Raw genomic sequence first — 18,131 nt, forward strand, 5'->3', positions numbered from 1 at the left:
ACCCGCTGGCACCAAGCTTGGCCCAGGGCAGAGCCACCACGGTCCCCGGCCCCACGGGTGCCAATGGGCTGTGGGCAGGTCTCCCTGCCACTACCACCTCACTTGCACACCGGGGACACAGATCCCAGGCATGGGGGAACAATGTCCCCATCACCGGTTAGTGCCACGCTGCAGAGATGCTCCTGGCTGGCGTGAGGGAAGGATGGATGGAAGGAGGGACAGACTGATGGAGCAGAAGGGCTGAGCGGGATGGGGAGAAGCGCATCGCGATGCTCTGGGCAAGGCAAGCGGGGCGGCTCACCGTGACCGGGGGATTTCTGCTGCTCTGGTGCATCCCACCAGCCAGAACACAGCGCTGGTCACGTGGAGTTTCTGGTTTATTCCTCAGGTTATATTTATATATGTATAGAGGGGAAGGAGCCCCCCATGGCACCCGAGCAGGAGGCAGGCGGGGGAGCCCCTTGTCCCAGCCGTGTCCTGAAGCCTCGTGCTGGCAGAGCCGGGAGTGGGGCTGGGGGGGCTCTGGTTGGGGGGCTCTGGGGACCCATCCCCGGTACGCACCGGGGGGATTGCACTGAGTACAGAGAGGCGGGGGGCCTGCCTGCAGCCCCCTCCCCTCCAACCCGGCGGGGCCGGGAGCTGAGGGTCACCTCTCAGTTGGGACACGGGGGGTGCAGAAGGTCTGGGGGGTGAGAAGGGGACTGAGCTGGGACATGGCCCCAGGGAGGATGGACAGAGGGAGGGAGAGCCCCGGACCCCGGGAGAGGCTGGCAGGGGCATGCGGGCAGGGGGCAACGGGACGGGGCAGAACCGGGCTTGCGTTCACCCGCCGTTGGATCCACGAAAAGGTCTAAGATAGAAAAGAGAAAAGCTGTGAGCGGGGCCAAGAGCTGCCCCGGGGTGTCCCCGCGGCCCCCATCACAGTGAGCTACGGCTGCGCCGTCCAGTCCGGGTAGAAAAGCGGCGGCTGCGGTCACAGCCGGGTCTGCGCCTCGGGGATGTAGATCTCGATGCTGTCCGCGCTCTCGGTGGCCGAGCTCTGGCGGAAGGAGGCAGCTCGCTTGGCTGCCAGGAGCCGCTTGCGGGCCTCCTGCCGCTGCCGGTCCACCGAGTCCAGGGAGCGCTCCTTCACCGGGTGCACCTTGGAGCGCGGCGGCTTCTTTGGTATCGGGGGAGGCACCTTCTTCTCCTCCTGCACAGACAACGGGGGTTTCAGGGTGGGCGTGAGGCTGGGAGCTCCAGGGAATGAGTATCCCGGCAGGACTGGCACAGCCGGACACGTGCACCTCCGTGCACGGCACTGCCATGGGTGCCAAAGCCCCTTCATTAGCCTCATTTTCCCCAGATGTTTGTTTTCACGAGTATTTTCTAGAAGCAGTGGCTGGTGACAGCCCAGCAGCGGCTGTTTGGGCACAGATGTGCTTGGGGAGGAGGGAGGGAGAGGTGACAGGGGACAAGTGCCAGCGGGACAAGTGCCGCCCTTACCTTGGGCTCCACAATCTTCCACCCGTTGGCCTTGAGCTGCTGGAGCTCCGCGAACTTCATGCTGACATCCTCGATGGAGAGCTGCAGGAGGTCCCAAAAGCCGGCCAGGTCTTGGAAGGTGGGCACGGGGAACGCGTTGGGATCCTGCAGGGACAGAGCGTCAGCCACGTCTATCCACGGGACATCGGCTCTGCTGGCCATGTGGCCAGCTCACCCCCATGCTGCTGGGAGGATCTCTGTCCCAAAGTCCCTTTTCCACCGGTTACGGGTATGAGAACGCTGACCAGCACTCACCATGTTCTGCTGGCAGAGGCGGTAGAACTGCTGCACCTTCTGGGACATGAGGAGCTGGGCGCTGCCCACGGCGCTGCGGATCTTCTCCAGGACTGGCAGGGCGAGAGGAGATGGTCAGCGCTCCCATGGGGCACAGAGCCCCTGCCCTGCGCAGTGGGGACCTGCACCCCCTCGGGGCAGTGGGACAGCCCAGACGCCCCCAACCCATGTGGGGTCTCCTCCCTCCTCCAGACCCCTCTGGTCCCTGAGGGTTTCCTGGTGTTTCTTGCCCCCACCCAAACTCTTCAGCCTTGGCAGGGGAGGTGCTGCAGAGTGGGAGCACAGCAGGACCGTGGCTGTGCCCTCCAGTCCCTCCTAGAATCACAGATTCATCTTGGTTGGAAAAGACCCTCAAGATCATGGAGTCCAACTGTTACACCACCCCTGGCACTGCCCCATGTCCCTGAGAACCTCATCTCCATGTCCAACCCTCCAGGGATGGTGACTCCACCACTGCCCTGGGCAGCCTGTTCCAATGCCCCACAGCCCTTTGGGGAAGAAATTGTTCCCCAGATCCAACCTCAACCTCCCCTGGCGCAACTTGAGGCCGTTTCCTCTCATCCTGTTGCTTGTTACTTGGAAGAAGAGACCAACATCCTCCACGCTACAACCTCCTGACCCCACAAGTCTGCCCAACTCACTCTCCTCCGGTAGGTCATAGTCCTCAGCCTCCCTCTCCATCTGCTGGCACCAGCCCTCCATCTTCTCCACCTCTGCCTGCAGCAGTTTGATGAACCATTCTCCATCGCGGTGGCAGGGGGAGGCACGGCCGGAGTCGGGGAGGCTGCGGGAGCCCCGCTCCATCCAGGCGTCCCGCCGGGGCACCTCCACCGTGTCGTACTGCAGCTGGTAGTCCTCCCGGTACGCCCACTGCCCCTGCGTGTGCACCGTCTTGTACACGGCGTACTGCCGGCCGGACTCGGGCTCCGAGGAGTGCCGCTGGAACGGGCGCCCGAACTGCAGGGCTTTGTCCTCGGTGGCCACGGCCAGCCCGGCGAATCCCTCCAGCTCCAGGTCTGCCTGCACGCCCGCCGTCACGCTGTTGGAGCGCTTGAAGCGCGCTCGCCTGGGGACAGCGAGAGCATGTGGGGACACTGGTGGCCAGCAAGGACAGTCCTGCCACCCCATCCTCCCACCGGGTGCCATTGCGGGCAGGGACAAGGGTGCCCACAGAAAGGATGGGGCTGGGGACACTGGTCTGGATCCTGGAGTATTTGGGACCGTGGCAACAGCCCTGAGCAGCTGGAACCCGCCGGTCCCTCATTCCCTCTGCTCTTAGCCCATTTCCATGGCTACTGGCGCTGGACCGCGGATGGAGAGGACCATGCACCGGGGCTGCGTGGGCACGCTGCCGGAGCTCCCCTCCCGTGGGCTGCGCAGGTCTCAGCACACAGTGCTCCCACCCCAGCCAAAACATCGTGTTTACCTGCAGAAAAGCCCACAGGTTTCATCTGCACCTGGGCCAGGTTCGAGCCCTGGCGCTGAGCCCCAGCAAAGAACCTCCAAGCACAGAGTGGGAGCAGGGGAGCCCCATCCCTGGGGTAAAGGGAAGGCCAGATCCTGCTCCAAGAGGGGAATCCAGCTGGGAATGGTGCTGAGCTCTGGGGGCCACAGCCAGATGAGAGAGGGAGGAGATGCTGCAGGACAGTTTAGGGAGCCCCACGGGGACACAGCCCCCCATGCAGCAAGTGTGACAGCTCTCAGCCCAGCCCGACCCCACGGTACCTTTTGTCCTCTTCCACCTGCACCCCAATGGAGTGGAACTCCCTCTGGCTCCGGCTCTCCGTATCGGAGTCCGAGATGGCCTCGACCTGCCGAGGGGCAAAGGGAGAGCGCTGGAGGGCGGCCCCGAGATGCAGCACGGCAGCTCAGCATCACCCACATCGCTCGGGCAGGGGGGAGGAGAGAAGCCCACCTGGACGCCGATGGAGGGACGCCACTTGCGCTGCCGAGCCAAGCTCCTCAGCTCCTCCCGGCCGGGGATGGCCTTGATGATGAGTGTGGAGGGCTTGGGAGCGGCACGGGGCTGGACCGGGGGCAGGTCGAGGGCCACGGCCGTCACCTTGGAGCTCTCCAGGCTCTCGGCTGAGTTGCAACGGGCCGCGGCATCTTTGGACCAGGCGGGGCTGCGGGCAACCTCGCTGGGCAGGTAACTCTCGTGGGTGGACTCGGTGCTGCTCTGCGCCGTGACAGAGATGAGGGGTTTGGCTTTGGTTCCTGGAGGGATGGGAGGTGGAGCTTTTCTGTAACTGAAGGCTGTTGTGGGAGAGGCGCAGGATGAAAAGGCGCGTGAAAACACAGACACTTGCTCATTTCCCGCCGCAAACAAGGACCCCGGGGGAACAGGGTTTTGCACCTCGGCTGCCTGAGGTCTGAGCTGGAGCTCAGAGGGGCTGTTTGGCCAGTTCATCCCCAGAAAGGGATTGGAAAGCACCCCAGACCCACGCTGCTGCAACACCCAACCAGGGGCAGAGGTGGGGAGGAAAGAAGTGGAAGGAAGGAGGGAATGGCAGACAGGTGCTGGGGACACAGAAAAGCCCTGTGACTGGGGCTGAGCCACCAGCGGGATGCTCACACCCTGTGCCGGGGGGTCGCCCAGGGCGGGGGGCAGGAGCAGGGGCAGCAGCACCCTTGGCGGGTACAGGCGGGGAGACACGGGGGTCCCTTGCACGGCCAAGCCCCCCCAAAACCCCCCAGGACTCACAGGTGCTGGGCTTCAGGATGCTGCTGGTGATGGGCGGCCCGGCGGGGGCCGACATGGAGAAGAGCGAGAGGCATTCGTCGTCCTGGGAGCAGCCCGCCTGGATGGCGCGCAGGTAGCTGTGGCTCCGCATGCGGAAGCAGCCGGGCAGGTCCAGCGCCTCCACCGCCTGCGACTCCACCTCGCCGAACACCGACTCGCAGACGGCCTCGAACTGGTGGTTCAGCTCGTCGTTGATCTGGGGAGAGTGGTGGGTGAGGCGGGGGGCAGCGAGTGGGGCAGGAGATGCTCAGAGGAGCATCTGCCACCCCCGACCTTCCCCAACCTGCTCCATGGGACCCTACCTGGCCGGTGGTGAAGGAACGCCCATAGCCCTGTCCCCGCGGGAGCATTCGCGGTGGCGTGCAGCAGCTGGGACAGTTACAGATATATGAATCAGAATAGTGCCTACTTGCAAACCTAATGAGAGACAGCGGGAATAGAAGGGATGGCACCAAAAGCAACACATTCCAGCAGAGCAATCGGAAACGCAGCCGCAACGATGCTCCTGCCAGCCCCTGCTCATAACTGCCCCAAAATGCCATCCTGGGGTACAGACCTGTCCCCCAGCGCTGCGGAGCCACTGGAGGGATACACAGCGAGGCCAGGGGCAAGGAGCCAGCCTGTCACCCACCAGGACTGGGTGACATCCCTGTCATTTCCTTTTGACTGCACCCATCCTCCCCAACCTTTGCTCACCCCAAAGCCCAGCAGAGCCGCGACCCCCCAGCACCCACCAAGCGCAGCTAAAGCTCCTGGAGACCCCCAGCCCATGTTCCCACTGCCACCCGCGGTGCTGAGACGGGGCCAGGAGGTGACAGCCCTTACTTGGTCCTGGCCTGGTCGGCGCTGGAGGAGCGGCGGTAGCTGTCTCGCCGCGCGGCCGCCCTGGGCAATACTTTGGCGCTGGCGTCCGAGTCGGCGCTGTCCTCATCGCCCATGGCCTTGATGTAGCTGCCGCTGCGCATCCGCCGGCAGGGGATCTCGCCGTCCTTGCCCACCGCCGGGTACCCGCTCCACTCGTCCTGCGGCACCTGGGGCAGGAGGCGAGCGTGGGAGGACGCGGTGGCCGGGCTCCCGCCATCGGGACAGAGCTGAGCCCCACACTGGCCGCATGGCATGTGCCGGCCTAAGCCCGGCGTGTGTGCGTGGCCAAAACCCGGCGTGCATGTGCCGGTGTGGCTCCCCTGCCCTCCCCACAGCACCCCGGAGCTGCAGGGACAGAGCCTGGGGGCTCTGCCCTCCCTGGGAAAGCCCTTAAATCCAGGAGAGCCGACTCCTCCTAACAGCCACAGCTCCCTGTACCCCCAAAACCCGGGGCGGCACAGCGGCTCCCACCTCGCAGCCCCCCCGGCAGGCATGGCTGGGCCAAATCCCACCCATGCCAGTGGCTGACGTAGCAGCTGCCGGTCCCACCATGTGCCGCTGGTGCCGGCACCACGGGGTCCTTACTGGGCTGTGGCAGTAGGACAGTGTCCCCTGGGCTCCACGGGGGTGGTGGCAGGGCTGTCACCCTGCCCCAGTGCCCCCGCTGCTGGCGGAGCGGGGCCCCAGCCGCCTCCCATCCCCGGCCAGCACGGCATTGCTGCTCCCTGTCTCCTTCCCCGGGGAAAAGGAGAGAAGAGTTAATTAGTTTTTAATTGGAAGGGGGGTGACCTAGAAGGGAGCCTGGTGACGAGGCAGGCGGTGGCACCCAGCCAGGCACAAGCAGGATAAAAGCTGTGTGGAGGGCCACCAGCAGCCCTGAGCTGACAGAGCCGGTCTGACCCCAAAGCCAGCGGGAGCAGGGCAGGAGGTGGCAGACGGGGACAGTGGGGACCGGCGCAGGAGCCGTGGAACAGGACACAAGTGCTGGGGATATGGAGCGGAGCTGGAGTATCCCCACAGCGACCAGGGTGCTGGGATGGAGGGTCCCAGCCCCAGCTCACCCCGTGGCATCGCCGCCGTGGTCCCCGGGGTGACAGCCCCCACCCTGCCCGGCCCCTCACCTGCAGGTACTGGTACGCTCGGTCTTTGGCCTTTGCCTCCTGAAGCATCAAGGTCTTCTCGGTGCCGCCGGTGCTGGGGTAGGCTTCGCGGGCCTGGCTGACCGTCATGGTGTGCCAGGCACTCCTCTTGAGCGTCTGGCCGTCCAGAGACATGGACATGCCGGCACAGGCCAGGCATTTTCCTTCCCTGCCACCCTTTAGACTCTTCAAGGTCAAGTCTCTGAAGGCACTTTCGGGAGCGTCCACACAGTACTGGGTGCCCTGGTCGGCCGCGTGCCGGCCGGACACCATGTAGCTGCTGTCGCTGTCCAGGTTGTCGTCGGAGCTCCACCAGCCCATCATCTTGGACCGGTGCCGGGAGTCCACCTTGCGGTCCTTGCTCTTGCTGCGCTTGCCGTGGCGGGACTGGTGGTGGTGGTGGTGGTGGTGGTGATGGTGGTGGTGGTAGCCGTCCCCGCGGCCGTCCATCTTGGTGCCGTTATAGTCCCGCTTGGCCGGCGCCTCCAGGGAGTGGGACTTGGCGAAGAGCTTCTGGACGGAGTGGACAAGGTGGCGGATGCGGCTGGGGCTCTCGCTGCGGGGCTCGGCGCCGCCGGCCCGCGGGTACTGCAGCGTGTGGAAGCCGTCGTGGTGCAGCGGCAGCTGCTTCTCGAACTGGTCCAGCAGCGTGGGGGGCAGGCGGTTGATCTTGCTGGCGGGGTGGGCGGTCGCCATGCATTCGTCGCAGGAGTCGTAGGGCTGCTGCTGCGCGTGGTGCATCCTCGGGAAGGTGCTGCTGGCGCTGGCGGAGGGCGGCTCGCTCAGGGGCCCGCCCGGGCACTCGCCGGGGCTCCGCGCTGGGCAGAAGGGATGCTCCAGGGAACAGGGCTCGCTGGGGCTGAGCAGGTACGGCGGGCGGCCCTCAAGGCCGTGCTGGACGTAGCTGGCAGGATGCTGGCAGTTCTCAGGGACGCAGCGGCAGCGGTGGCCGGAGGAGGAGGGCTGTGACTGGCTACGCTCCCCATGGTAGCCCTTCATGGTGTCAGCACCCGCCCCATAGCCTCGGCATCCTGCAGGGTTGTCCCTGCGGGCTCACCTGTGGGGACAAGGACAGGTACAGCGTCATGCTCCCCTCTGCACCCCCCGGGCTGGCGAAACATCAGGGCTGTCATGCAGGAACCAACCAAGGGTACTGGGAAGCTCCCGGGGAAGGATTCAGCCCCAGCTGCGCCCCTGCAAAGCCAAGCTGGGGTGCCCAAAACCTGGCTCTCCATGTGGCAAGGGGGGCACAGCGCTGGGGCCAGGCACCCGGGGTCACCCCCGGCTCGGCTGCTCCGAGAGGGCAGCACAAAGCTGGGACGGGAGGGAGAAGGCAGCGCCAGCAGCGATGCAGGCAGCACGGAGCCTGCAGACGGCGAGGGAGGATGCGCTGCCATCATCAGAAACTTGTTTTCTTCTCTAACACCAAATATTATGAAGTGTTTCTCCATTAGGAAAACGGTTCTGGCTGAGTTTTTCAGCCGTTGCGATTCACAGAGCTGCTAACGAGCTGCCGCGGGGTGTGGGGGGAGCTACGCTCTGATGTCTCCATCCAGCACATCCTCCTTACACAGCCCCGGCCACCACGCCTGACCGTGGATGGAGACCCATGGGCGGCTACCCCACTGGTTGTAGGCAAAGATGACCGTGGGACGGTTCCCATGGTACCTGGGGTCATCAGACACGTGGGGGTTGCAAATGAGGGATGCCGGGAGGGATGAGGACATGCGGGAATGGAGGGGCCACGTGCCCGAGGAGCCCTGGGACAGGAGAGGGGCTGGTGACCCCCCCAGGGGCGCGGGGGTGGGCGGCAATGCCAGCGCTGGCGGCGGGCGGCAGCCGGGGCCGCGGCAGCGCCCGGGGAACGCGTCTGCCCTAATAAGCCTCTGCCGACACCTTCCTCCCGGCTTCACGGCTGGATGGCTCGGTCCTGCGCCTCTCCCCACACCCTCCCCATCTCGGTCTCCTTCTAACAAGGCTCCCTAATTGCTGCATCTCAACACAAGGATGCTGCAGCCTAGTACAAGAAGAAATGCCTCCCCTCCCGGGAGAGCTGCTCTGAGGAGCGGGCACAGCGCAGGAGGGGGCTGCCTCCGCTGCCCCAGGATTGAGCCGGCAGGACAGACAGACAGACAGATTCCCAGCCCCGGCTCTGCCTCTGCGAGCTGAGCTATCATCTCCTCCTCGGGGAGGGAAGCTCTCAGCTGATCCAAATATTGCCGCTGCGGCGGGAAGGAGTCAGAATAGCTGAGCAGCCCGTCACCACGAGCCCGGCGGGCGTTTGTGCTCAGCAAGAGGAGGAATTCAACAGAACTGGGTCCATCACTGCACCGGTGCGGCAGCACCGCGGCAATGCCACAGACATGGGCAGCAGGATGGGGCAGAGGATGGGGATGCACCATGGTGAAGGATGCTACGCCCTGGCCACTACCAGCTCACCAAAGCCACACAGGTGCCTGTGCCCTGGCCAGGGACCAGCCAGTCCCTGTGGCACCCTGGGGATGGAGAGGGGGTCGGGAGTGATCCTGGGGGTCTCAGCACAGGCAGAGTGGCCGAGGGTCCCCATCCCCATGTCCTGGCAGGGATGGCCACATGCAGAGGGCAGGAGAAGCCACCAAGCCCACTCCTGTCCCCAGTTGGAGCCTCACCATGCAATGGCAGCTTGTGTCGCGCAGCCCTGGGAACGTGGGATTTGTGCCACCGAAACGCAGACTCAAAACGGGGGGAAAAACCCAGCCCGGCTGAATTTTGTGCCATTTAACACCAGGGTAATTACCACCAGTGGGAACCTACCGCCCACACAATTATGTGCTAGGATAAACTGGAAGAGCGTAATTACCATTACAAATAACTCACTTCTTGCCTTTATTGCATCTGAAGCCTGGAGAAGCTCCCACCGGCAATTCCCCCTCTGACGTCTGCTCCCGCCATGTCTCCCACCCGTGATGGCCAGTGAAGGGACAGGGGCCCATACCCCTAGTGCCACGGGCCACACCAAAATTCAGCCCCCTCCCTTCAATTCCCATGGGGACATTTGGCAGCAGCGGTTCTGCTTCCGCCTGGTGAGATCCTGCCTTGGTGGTTTTGTGGGGACTGGCCTGAGCCTGAACCCCCGCTGTGGACCCCGTGACACTCAGGGGGTCCTCCAGCTCCAGGACCACCAGTGGGGAGGTGACAGGACCGCAAAACCCCACTGCAATGGCTGGGTCTGGCAAACTACTTTGGTGCAGAGCAAGATGGGATTTGCCAACATTTCCAGGTCAAAGAAGAGCTGAGGTTGACGGCCTCATGCCTGGGGGGTCCTGGCCCCCTGCCCTCCCAGGCAGCCCCCGCCAGGGTCCCGGTGACGCCGTGGTGGCACTTACCGCCCAGCGCTCAGGGGGATGCTGTCCTCATGGCCCCGGTGACGGCGGCTCCTCGCTGCGGGGTCTCCTGGGGACAGCAGGCTCTGGGGGGGGGGGGAGATGAGGAAGATGAAGCCCAGGGAGGAAGAACAAGGGTGTTCCTCCCCAAAACCAGCCAGACCCACCTCCCTGCGTGTTTCTGCAGCAGCCCAGCTGTCCCTCCTGCCCCACAGGCAGCGCCAGCAGCACCGGGAACGGCTCCGCGCGGCCGCCGACACGTGCTTTGCCCAGCTTAGCCCCCAAACCATCCCCAGCCCCATCCTCTTATGCAATTCTCGGCCAGCAGGCACCGGAGCCGGCCCAGCGGCCACCTCGCCGTCGCCTTTGATTTGCTCCGGATCCGGCCACACGCTCCACAAAGCCACCCCGGCTTTCCGGCGTGAGCAAAGGGGTTTTTTCCCAGCCGCTGGCCCGGCAGAGACGCGAGCTCGGCCCGTTCTGCTTTGCAAATTAGCGCGAGGTTTTGCCAGCGCGGGTCCTGCTGGGGATCTTTATGGCTGGGGATGAAAGCAGGAGAGAACAAACACACAGCGTGAGCGCCTGGTGCCGCGCACAAGCTGGAGCCTGGGAGAAAAAAAGCAGCTTTCCCACTTAGGAGCTGAGCAAATCTGATCTATGGTCGTCGGAAGAAAATAAATATGGAATACTGCCAGGTTGTTTCCATCGTGCTTTTAATCTATTTACTTTTTTCCCAGCTCATTGTAAGCGAGAAGGATTGTGGAAAGCAAACATTTTATTTTATTACTAATTGCTCTGTTATTTTATTAGGCTGTATTAGTAAAATTTACTCAGCCTGCGAAAGAAAAAAAAAAAGAAGAGGGGCTTAGTAAGAGATCGCCTAATTTAGTACATAATTTTGCGCCGAGTCATTATTTTCTTAAAAGTTGAATTAGCTGAAAGCAGCTCACCGATGGTTCATTAGCTGTGACAGGCAGGGAGGAGAGCGGCACTGGGGAGAGGTTTGTCACCTGTAGGTAAGAGCTGGGAAGGGAAAGGAGGGAAAGGAGGGAAAGGAGGGAAAGGAGGGAAAGGAGGGAAAGGAGGGAAAGGAGGGAAAGGAGGGAAAGGAGGGAAAGGGAGCGAGCAGGATGCAAAGATCGCAGTAATGTGCTCAATGCAATCAGGAAATCAAAGCCCGTTACTGTTAACGACAGCGGCTGTGAGGAGCAGGAACCAACCAGCCGCTGCTGGAAATTCGGCGTGAGGTGAGATTTTTAAAGTCCTGAAGGACAAATACCAGCTGAAGAATTGCAAATGGGAGTGGAGTAAGAAGTGTGTGCCCAGGCTGCTGAGAGCAACGCGCTGCCCAGGAGCTGGGGAGCAGGGCTGGGGTCCCGGCACCCCGATGCTGGGAGCATCTCCCCAGCTCAGCGCCAGCATGTCCCCCCTTGCCAAGCACCAAACCGTGGTGCCCCAGGGCCAGAACCAGCGCTGCCGCCCCGCTCCATGCACGGGGATGCTGGGGACAGGCCGTTCGACGGGAGGGGCAGGTTATTAAGCACATGATTAATTTTGGCACCGTCCCCAGCTGCCTGACAGCTCCTTCTCCAGGGCTGGGGAGAGCGAGCGCGAGAGGTGCTGCCTCTGCTGATGCAGCGGTTGGTGGGATGAAAAATCCTGCAATGCAGCACTGCTTCTTAATGAGCCATTTGTCTTTGAGTCTTCTTGACTCATTACCATGCCGGGAGAGGGATGGGAGTTGCCCCAAGTCCCCGTCTGAGCAATTACTCCTGGAGCAGAGCGAGGAAATACGGCCCCGACGCGCCCCAGCTGCCAGGGATCCCGGCACGGCCGCCAGCGCCGGGACTCCCCGCCACAACGCAGATGCCACCGCCGCTGCGGGGGAGCGGGATCCCCTGCACAGCACCCGCAGCCCAGCGCTGCACACCCACACACCGTGGTCCCTGGAGCCGAATTCCCCAGGGCAAGAGCCACGTTCCTGTGCTGGGGGGTGCGAGGGAGCCAGCGGAGCCAGGAGCCCTGCAAAGCCCAAACCTGGATCTTCAAGAAAGAGACTCTTCTCCAAAACCCTGTACAAGCGGGGAGTGACCGGGGTGGCAGCCAGAACCCCCAAAAACATTGGCTGAGAAGGAAAGAAATGGCACAGAGAAGGGACCGTGCCAGCAGGTCTGGCCGGGGGGAGCTGGCCCAAGGCACCGGCACCTGCAGCCCCCTTGGCCCCCCAGAAATGCTCATCCTGCCCATGGGACACAGCGCACAGGGAGCTGACTGCTGGGACCCCAACGGCCAGAGCAGCCAGAGCACAGCTGGCCAAGCCCAGAGACCACCCTGAGGGACCCCCAGGGCCACGGGGACCCCAGCCCGCGCCAGCTGGCGCAGGGTTCATGGGCACCGCACTGCATGGCTGAGCACCCATCATCGGTGATGCCCACAGACAGCTTCCCTCCCACGGACACGCTCAACATCTGCCCACGCTGCCCGGGGCCAGCAGCAGCAGACACGCTCCCCGGTGCCCCCGCAGAGCTCGGTGGAAAGGGGGGAAGTGCAGGGGATCCCGGAGAGCTGACGTGAGACCTACACACCTGATGTTCATCCACACCTGATGTTCATCCACACCAAAGGGATGAGCAGGAGCACCTGTGCTCGCCCTGGGGGCTCTGCCGCCATCCCCACCGGGCACCCAGCAGAGCAGCGGGCTCCGGGCACCCCCAGGAGTTTGACCTGCTCCTACCAGGGAACCCTTTCCAGGCATCTGTGGACCATGGCAGCCCCCCAGGCACTGCCGGCTGTGCCAGGACCCCCGGCTGGATGCGGTGCTGGATGAACCCCATTTCCCAACCGTGTGCCGTTTTGCCCTCCCCACCTGCACGCAGCCCAGGCTTAAAAAGCCACTTATCTCCCCAGCCACGCGGTGTAATGACTTAAGCCGGGGATCACTCCAAAGCTGCTTTGGTGAGCTGAGTGCGGCACAGCCTTATCACCAACAATCTCTGCCTGTCCCCACCAAGCTCCTGGGCAGGCTGGTCCTTCATCCCCAGCTCTGCTCCTACCGGGCACTTGGCCATGCCAGGGCTCTCACTGCCACCCGTGTTTCTCTGTGTCCTGCTTTCCCCAGCAAGCTGCACCAACCACTCCAGCCTCAAATAACACCCATCCCAACTGGTTCCCTTTGCAACATCGTCCTGCCCTGCAGCTCTTCCAATAGCAAGTAAAGGATTTCCAGCAAACAGGACCTGGGAACAGTGAGGAAGCAAAGTCCTTGGTCCCTGCACTGGCAGGGATGCTCTGGGCCACCGTGCCCCATTCCCTGGCTGTATCCCACCCCCGGGCACCCTCGGGGCCAGGGCTGGGATGGGCACAGCGAGCCCAGGGCACGGCACAGCCCAGCTTGCCAGCAGAGGACCCAAACTGCCGCTTTAATGGATGGGCTTAATTTGCAAAGCTGATGAAAACCTAAATATTTAAATACATTAATTCTGCACAATGCTCTTAGCGTGTGGGGGCAGAGCGAAGGGGGGTACACGGCTGGTGAGCCAGGGGCACAGCAGGGATGAGGGATGTTCTGGTGGGACCACGGCGGACACCAGTATCCCCATCACGCACAGTGTGGGGACAGTACACAGCAGCAGGCACAGTGGGTGCCATGGGGTGCTCTGCCATGGTCACCGGGGTCCCGCTCTGCCACCAGCCCCACAGCATCCCCTGGGGAGATCTGGGGAAAGGGGAGCGTGGTCCAAACCGGGGAGCTGCAAAGGGCAGCGGGATGGGCCCCCACACAGATTACACCACTGATATTCCTGCTACAAGAGCTTAGAGATAAAAGAGATTTACAGGATTTACCAGCAATACAAATTGAATATTTAATTTTAGCTGCAGGGGAGGAGCGGGGGCTCAGCCCCGGGCACGTGGAGGTGTGCGGGCGGTGGGCCCGGGGGCCACGCTGCCTCCTGGGGAGGCGCCTCCAGTTCTCGGGGGAAAACTGATGGCAGGGCTGTCACCGGGGGTGCCGGGCAGCCCCACGTCAGTGCGACCAGGCACCCTCTGCCCAAACTGCCCCCAATCCCAACCGCCAGCTGCCAACTGTGCGGCACAGCCTCTGCCCCCACATGGGAGCTCCCGTGGGACTGTCCCCGGATGAACCACGTGCGTGGCCCCAGAGCCAGGGATAACAGAACTGAGCACCCTCAGGATGGGGCGCAGAAACTCCCAAGGGGACGTGGCCACCACCTGCGAGGCCAGAGCAGGGGCCACGCAGCAAAAGCCCCCCTTATTCATGGGGATGGGGCTTCCAGATGGCCCCAAGCCCCAGCACGGGTGTCCCCACGGTGCCACCGAGCCAGGCGCCCCTCCTGGCTCACCGCACCACGGCCGGGAGTGCAGCACCGGTGTGGGTGCCGGCGCGGGGCGGGCTGGGGGAGGATGGCAGAAGATGAATGAGGGAGTCGGGAGGCTAATGGCATTGTCTGGAAAGTAGGTCGTGTGCTGAGCAAAAAGATATTTATATCAAAGCTCGTTCCCCCGCAGAAGCTCCCGAGCCGGGCACAGGCAGCACCACAAGCCCATGGCCGTGGCCCTGGCACCCCGTGGTACCCCTGCCCAGCTCTGCCATCCCGGGTGCCACATCCCACCAGCCCCAGGGCCACCCGCTCAGGGGTGGCAGCGCTGGAGGTGAAGCCATCCCGGCGGAGCGGGAGCCACCGCAGCTCTTCCCCTTTTGCTGACCTGGCTGCAGGCGCCAGGTGACGAACGGCACCAGGTTATTTTTATTTTAATGTAACCTTTGCCAAGGTGTAACATTGCTATGGGCGCTCCCCAGATGGGCACAGTCAGCCTGCGCCAGGACGGTCACGGCAGGTCCTGTCCAGCCGCCACCATGTCGCCTGTCCCCTCACACTCGTGTCACCCCTGTCCCGAGCTGCAGCCAGGCCTCAGCCTTCTTGCAGACCACAGCCACCTCCTTTCCTGCGGGGGGGAGGCGCGTGCACCACGTCCCCTCCCTCACACCTCCAGCCTTTCCAGAAAAGCTGAGATATCATCCCAGTGAGCTCAGAGGGAGCTGGTGTCTGCCAAGAGGTTTTGCCCATGCTGATCGTGCTGCCCCAACAGCTGTGGACACGACCCAGCCAACAGCACAGAACCCTCCAGCCCCACGCTGCTGTCCCCATCCTGGTCCCCATCCCGGTCCCGTGCAGCCTTGGATCCTGCACGGCAGCAGGTTCATTTCCCGTAATAGCTGTGTCGGCTGAATTTACAGCTTTGCTGCGAGTTATTAATAATAATGCCCTCACTCTTAAGTAGGGCTTTTCATCTGCCTCAGAGCCCTTTCCAGAGGACGTCTGCAGCATTATCACCGTTTTATTCTCGTTTCAGCGGGCAGGAGAGTGAGACAGAGGAGGGACAGGGCAGCAGAGCTGGGGTACATGGTGTATGGCCCTGGAGAGAGCCTGGCCATGGAAACCCCCAGGGAGGCTGGAACAGGCTGTCCCGGTGGGAGCAGCCACCGCACCAGGGCTCGAACCGGTGATTTACACCAGCGGTGAGCCCGGGCCCGGCCACGCAGATAAATCCACTTCAGGCAGCAATAAACCAGCCTCACCGCATCGGTAATCCGCAGCGCTCCCACCGCGCTGAAAAATGGAAGGGCAAGGTGCTACCGCTGCACGCTCATGCCAATAAATCCCAGCCCTGCATCCGCAGATGAGCGGGGAGGGCTCCAGGGTGGAAATCCCTGGTGGAACCGCGGCCGGAGGGGTGGGTGCCAGAAAACACCCGTGGGAGATGCCAGCAAGGGACACCCAGGCACAAGGGACCAGCCCAGGGGTGGCCCCAGCCCACGGGACCCACAGTGGCCACGTGGGACCAGGGACATCCCCGAACCGCCCCCGCGCTGCCCACCCACCCCGGGCAGCACCGACGTCCCACAGCCGCAGCGGGGCTCTATTGGTAGATTTATTTCTCTGTAAAAGCACTTTGATCTGAAGTTATTTTTTGTTTACTAGCAACAAGGTATTGTAAATACATCTTTGCTGATAATTATAGAGTCTGGGCGCACACCTTAATCTCTATAAAATATCAGATGCTACAATTTGCCTGATTTAATGAGATTGGAGGCTGATAAGCCACTGAGGTAAGCTGTAAACTTAGAGGGGAGGAGGGAAATGATTGCAAATGTGCTAAACCGCCTTCGTCCTCCTCCTCCTGCCGCTGCCACGTGCCAGGCCCAGGAGCGTGTGCCCGCCCGCAGCCCCTGTCCCGCTGCGGGTGCGCCCGTGCGGCGCCGCTGCAGCTTCACGCAGGGATGGGCATTTAGGGCAAACGGAGCTTTTTAGACAGTTTACCTCATTAAAACTCCACGAGCTAAGAGCAGCACCGAGGCCTCCCCGAGCCGCCCGTGGGGCTGCGGTCGGGGGCTCTGCCGCGGCACGCTCTGCACCCCGCGCCGTGCTGGGAGGGCTGGCAGCGCGGCACCCACGGCCCTGGTGCCAGCTGGGTCCCTGTGCATGTGTGCATGCTGCTGTGACAGCAGAGGTGCGAGGACAGCGTCCCCAGGGGCTGCGGGGACACGACTGTGCTGCCCGGGGAGGTGTGCACACTGGCAATCCGCACTGTGCAGGGATGCAGGGATGCATGCATGTCCATGCGTGTCCATGCATGTGCAGCCCTGCCTGGCACCACCAGCCACACCAAGGACAAGGTGGGGCGCCCATGCTGGAGGGGACAGGAGGGGACCTGCCCCGTGGGAGCTGCACACCCAACACCACCCGCCTGCCTGTGCACGGCCGTGCCCTCGCCATGTCCCTCCACAGACCCGGGGGTCTGTGCGGTCCCAGGTGTGCAGGGTGGGGGTCCCCCCACCCGCAGCGATGGGGGGGCCCTGCCTGGAAAGCAGGAGGCTCCTCCCGGTAACGAGCAGCACCGTTTCCACAGCAACCTTAAAGGCCTACAGCTGCTGCCTCGCTAACGAACCTGCACTGGCAGCGGTCCTGGGGGACACCGAGCCCCGTCCCCCTGCCCATCACCCCGACCTCGGACCACAGCAGCCTCTCCCCCACCCATGAATCCCCAAATCACCTCCCCCAGCCAGTGCCTGGACTCACTGCAGCTCCCCCTTCTGCACCAAGACCCCCAAAAGCCACAGACCCCTTGCACCCAGCGGGACAAGCACCGCAACCCACCCCTGCTCCTGCCCAGGCGGGCATGAGGAGCTGGCAGTGACCTACAAACGTCAGGCTGATGGATTAATTAATTTCCTTCTTCCTCAGGCCGTTATCAGATGGAATAAGACATCACCTGAGACTGTTAATTGGGCTAATTATTCCAGTTTCAGATTTTAAATAATTAGTTACTGTTGTCTCCAGCCTTACTTCCACAATTTTCTAAAAAGGTCAGGTGGTTCCCACCTCCCAAATCCCGTGAGACAGGGCAGAGAGGCTGCAGTGGGGGCCCAAGCACACTGAGCCTCCTACACCGGCTGGGGACACTGGGGACAGCACAGTCCCCACCAGTGCCATGGTGGGAACCTGCCTCGTGCTGGCACTGGAGCTGGCAGAGGAGGGACATCCTGTGTCGCAATGGCAATGGAAGAAAACCAGGAGGGAGAAGGGGAGATCAAAGCAAAGGGTGAAGGGTGGGGGGCCAGGAGGAACCTCCCAGCCCCCTCCCTACACCCAAACAGTGACACCTACTTTGGGTCCCTCCACCAGACCAAGCCACAGTAACCCCCCCAGCAGCACCCAGGTGCCCCCGGGTACATAACTGTTCTGTGTCCAAGATTAGACTCACCAGGGGGAAAACCTCAGCTCGGTGTTTTCAATGAATGTGATTTTCCCCGGGAGATTCCTCAGCTGTTTGACATGGAGACAAGCACTGTTCACACAGGAGCGCAGGCACAGGGGCAGCACCGGTCCCACAAAGGGTCACAGCGGGCAAAGCAATAGCCAGTGTCCCTGGGCTTCCCACGGGGACCACCTGTGACCCAGCCAAGGTGCCTGCCCAGGTGACACATGCAGGGCAGAGGGACACACAGAGCCAGCACAGCCTCATCCTCCCAAGGAACACCATGCTTCCTCACAGCCTCATCCCCCGCTATTAATAGCCTTCACTAGCCTCCTCAGGATCCATTTGCATATTTGATTGCAACTCTGAGGCGGGGCAGGGCCCTTCAATCAGCTGTTCCTGCAGCCTCATTTGCATCATTTGACA

The 18,131-nt window shown here is 62.8% G+C and overlaps 1 protein-coding gene across 1 annotated transcript; it reads right to left on the reverse strand.

Annotated features, from left to right (window-relative positions):
* Positions 1–973: 973 nt before the first annotated feature.
* DLGAP3 (DLG associated protein 3) lies at positions 974–7,563 on the reverse strand (the record flags this gene model as incomplete). The annotated part of the gene is made up of 10 exons (XM_082071575.1): positions 974–1,192; positions 1,486–1,629; positions 1,780–1,871; positions 2,460–2,884; positions 3,544–3,629; positions 3,734–4,074; positions 4,523–4,757; positions 4,864–4,930; positions 5,387–5,592; positions 6,547–7,563. The coding sequence occupies 10 exons, from the start codon at positions 7,561–7,563 to the stop codon at positions 974–976; spliced, it is 2,832 nt and encodes a 943-aa protein (XP_081927701.1).
* Positions 7,564–18,131: the final 10,568 nt, after the last annotated feature.

The sequence above is a fragment of the Streptopelia decaocto genome (genome assembly GCF_964273445.1).
Source record: "Streptopelia decaocto genome assembly, chromosome: 23".
NCBI classification, from domain to species: Eukaryota; Metazoa; Chordata; class Aves; order Columbiformes; family Columbidae; genus Streptopelia; species Streptopelia decaocto.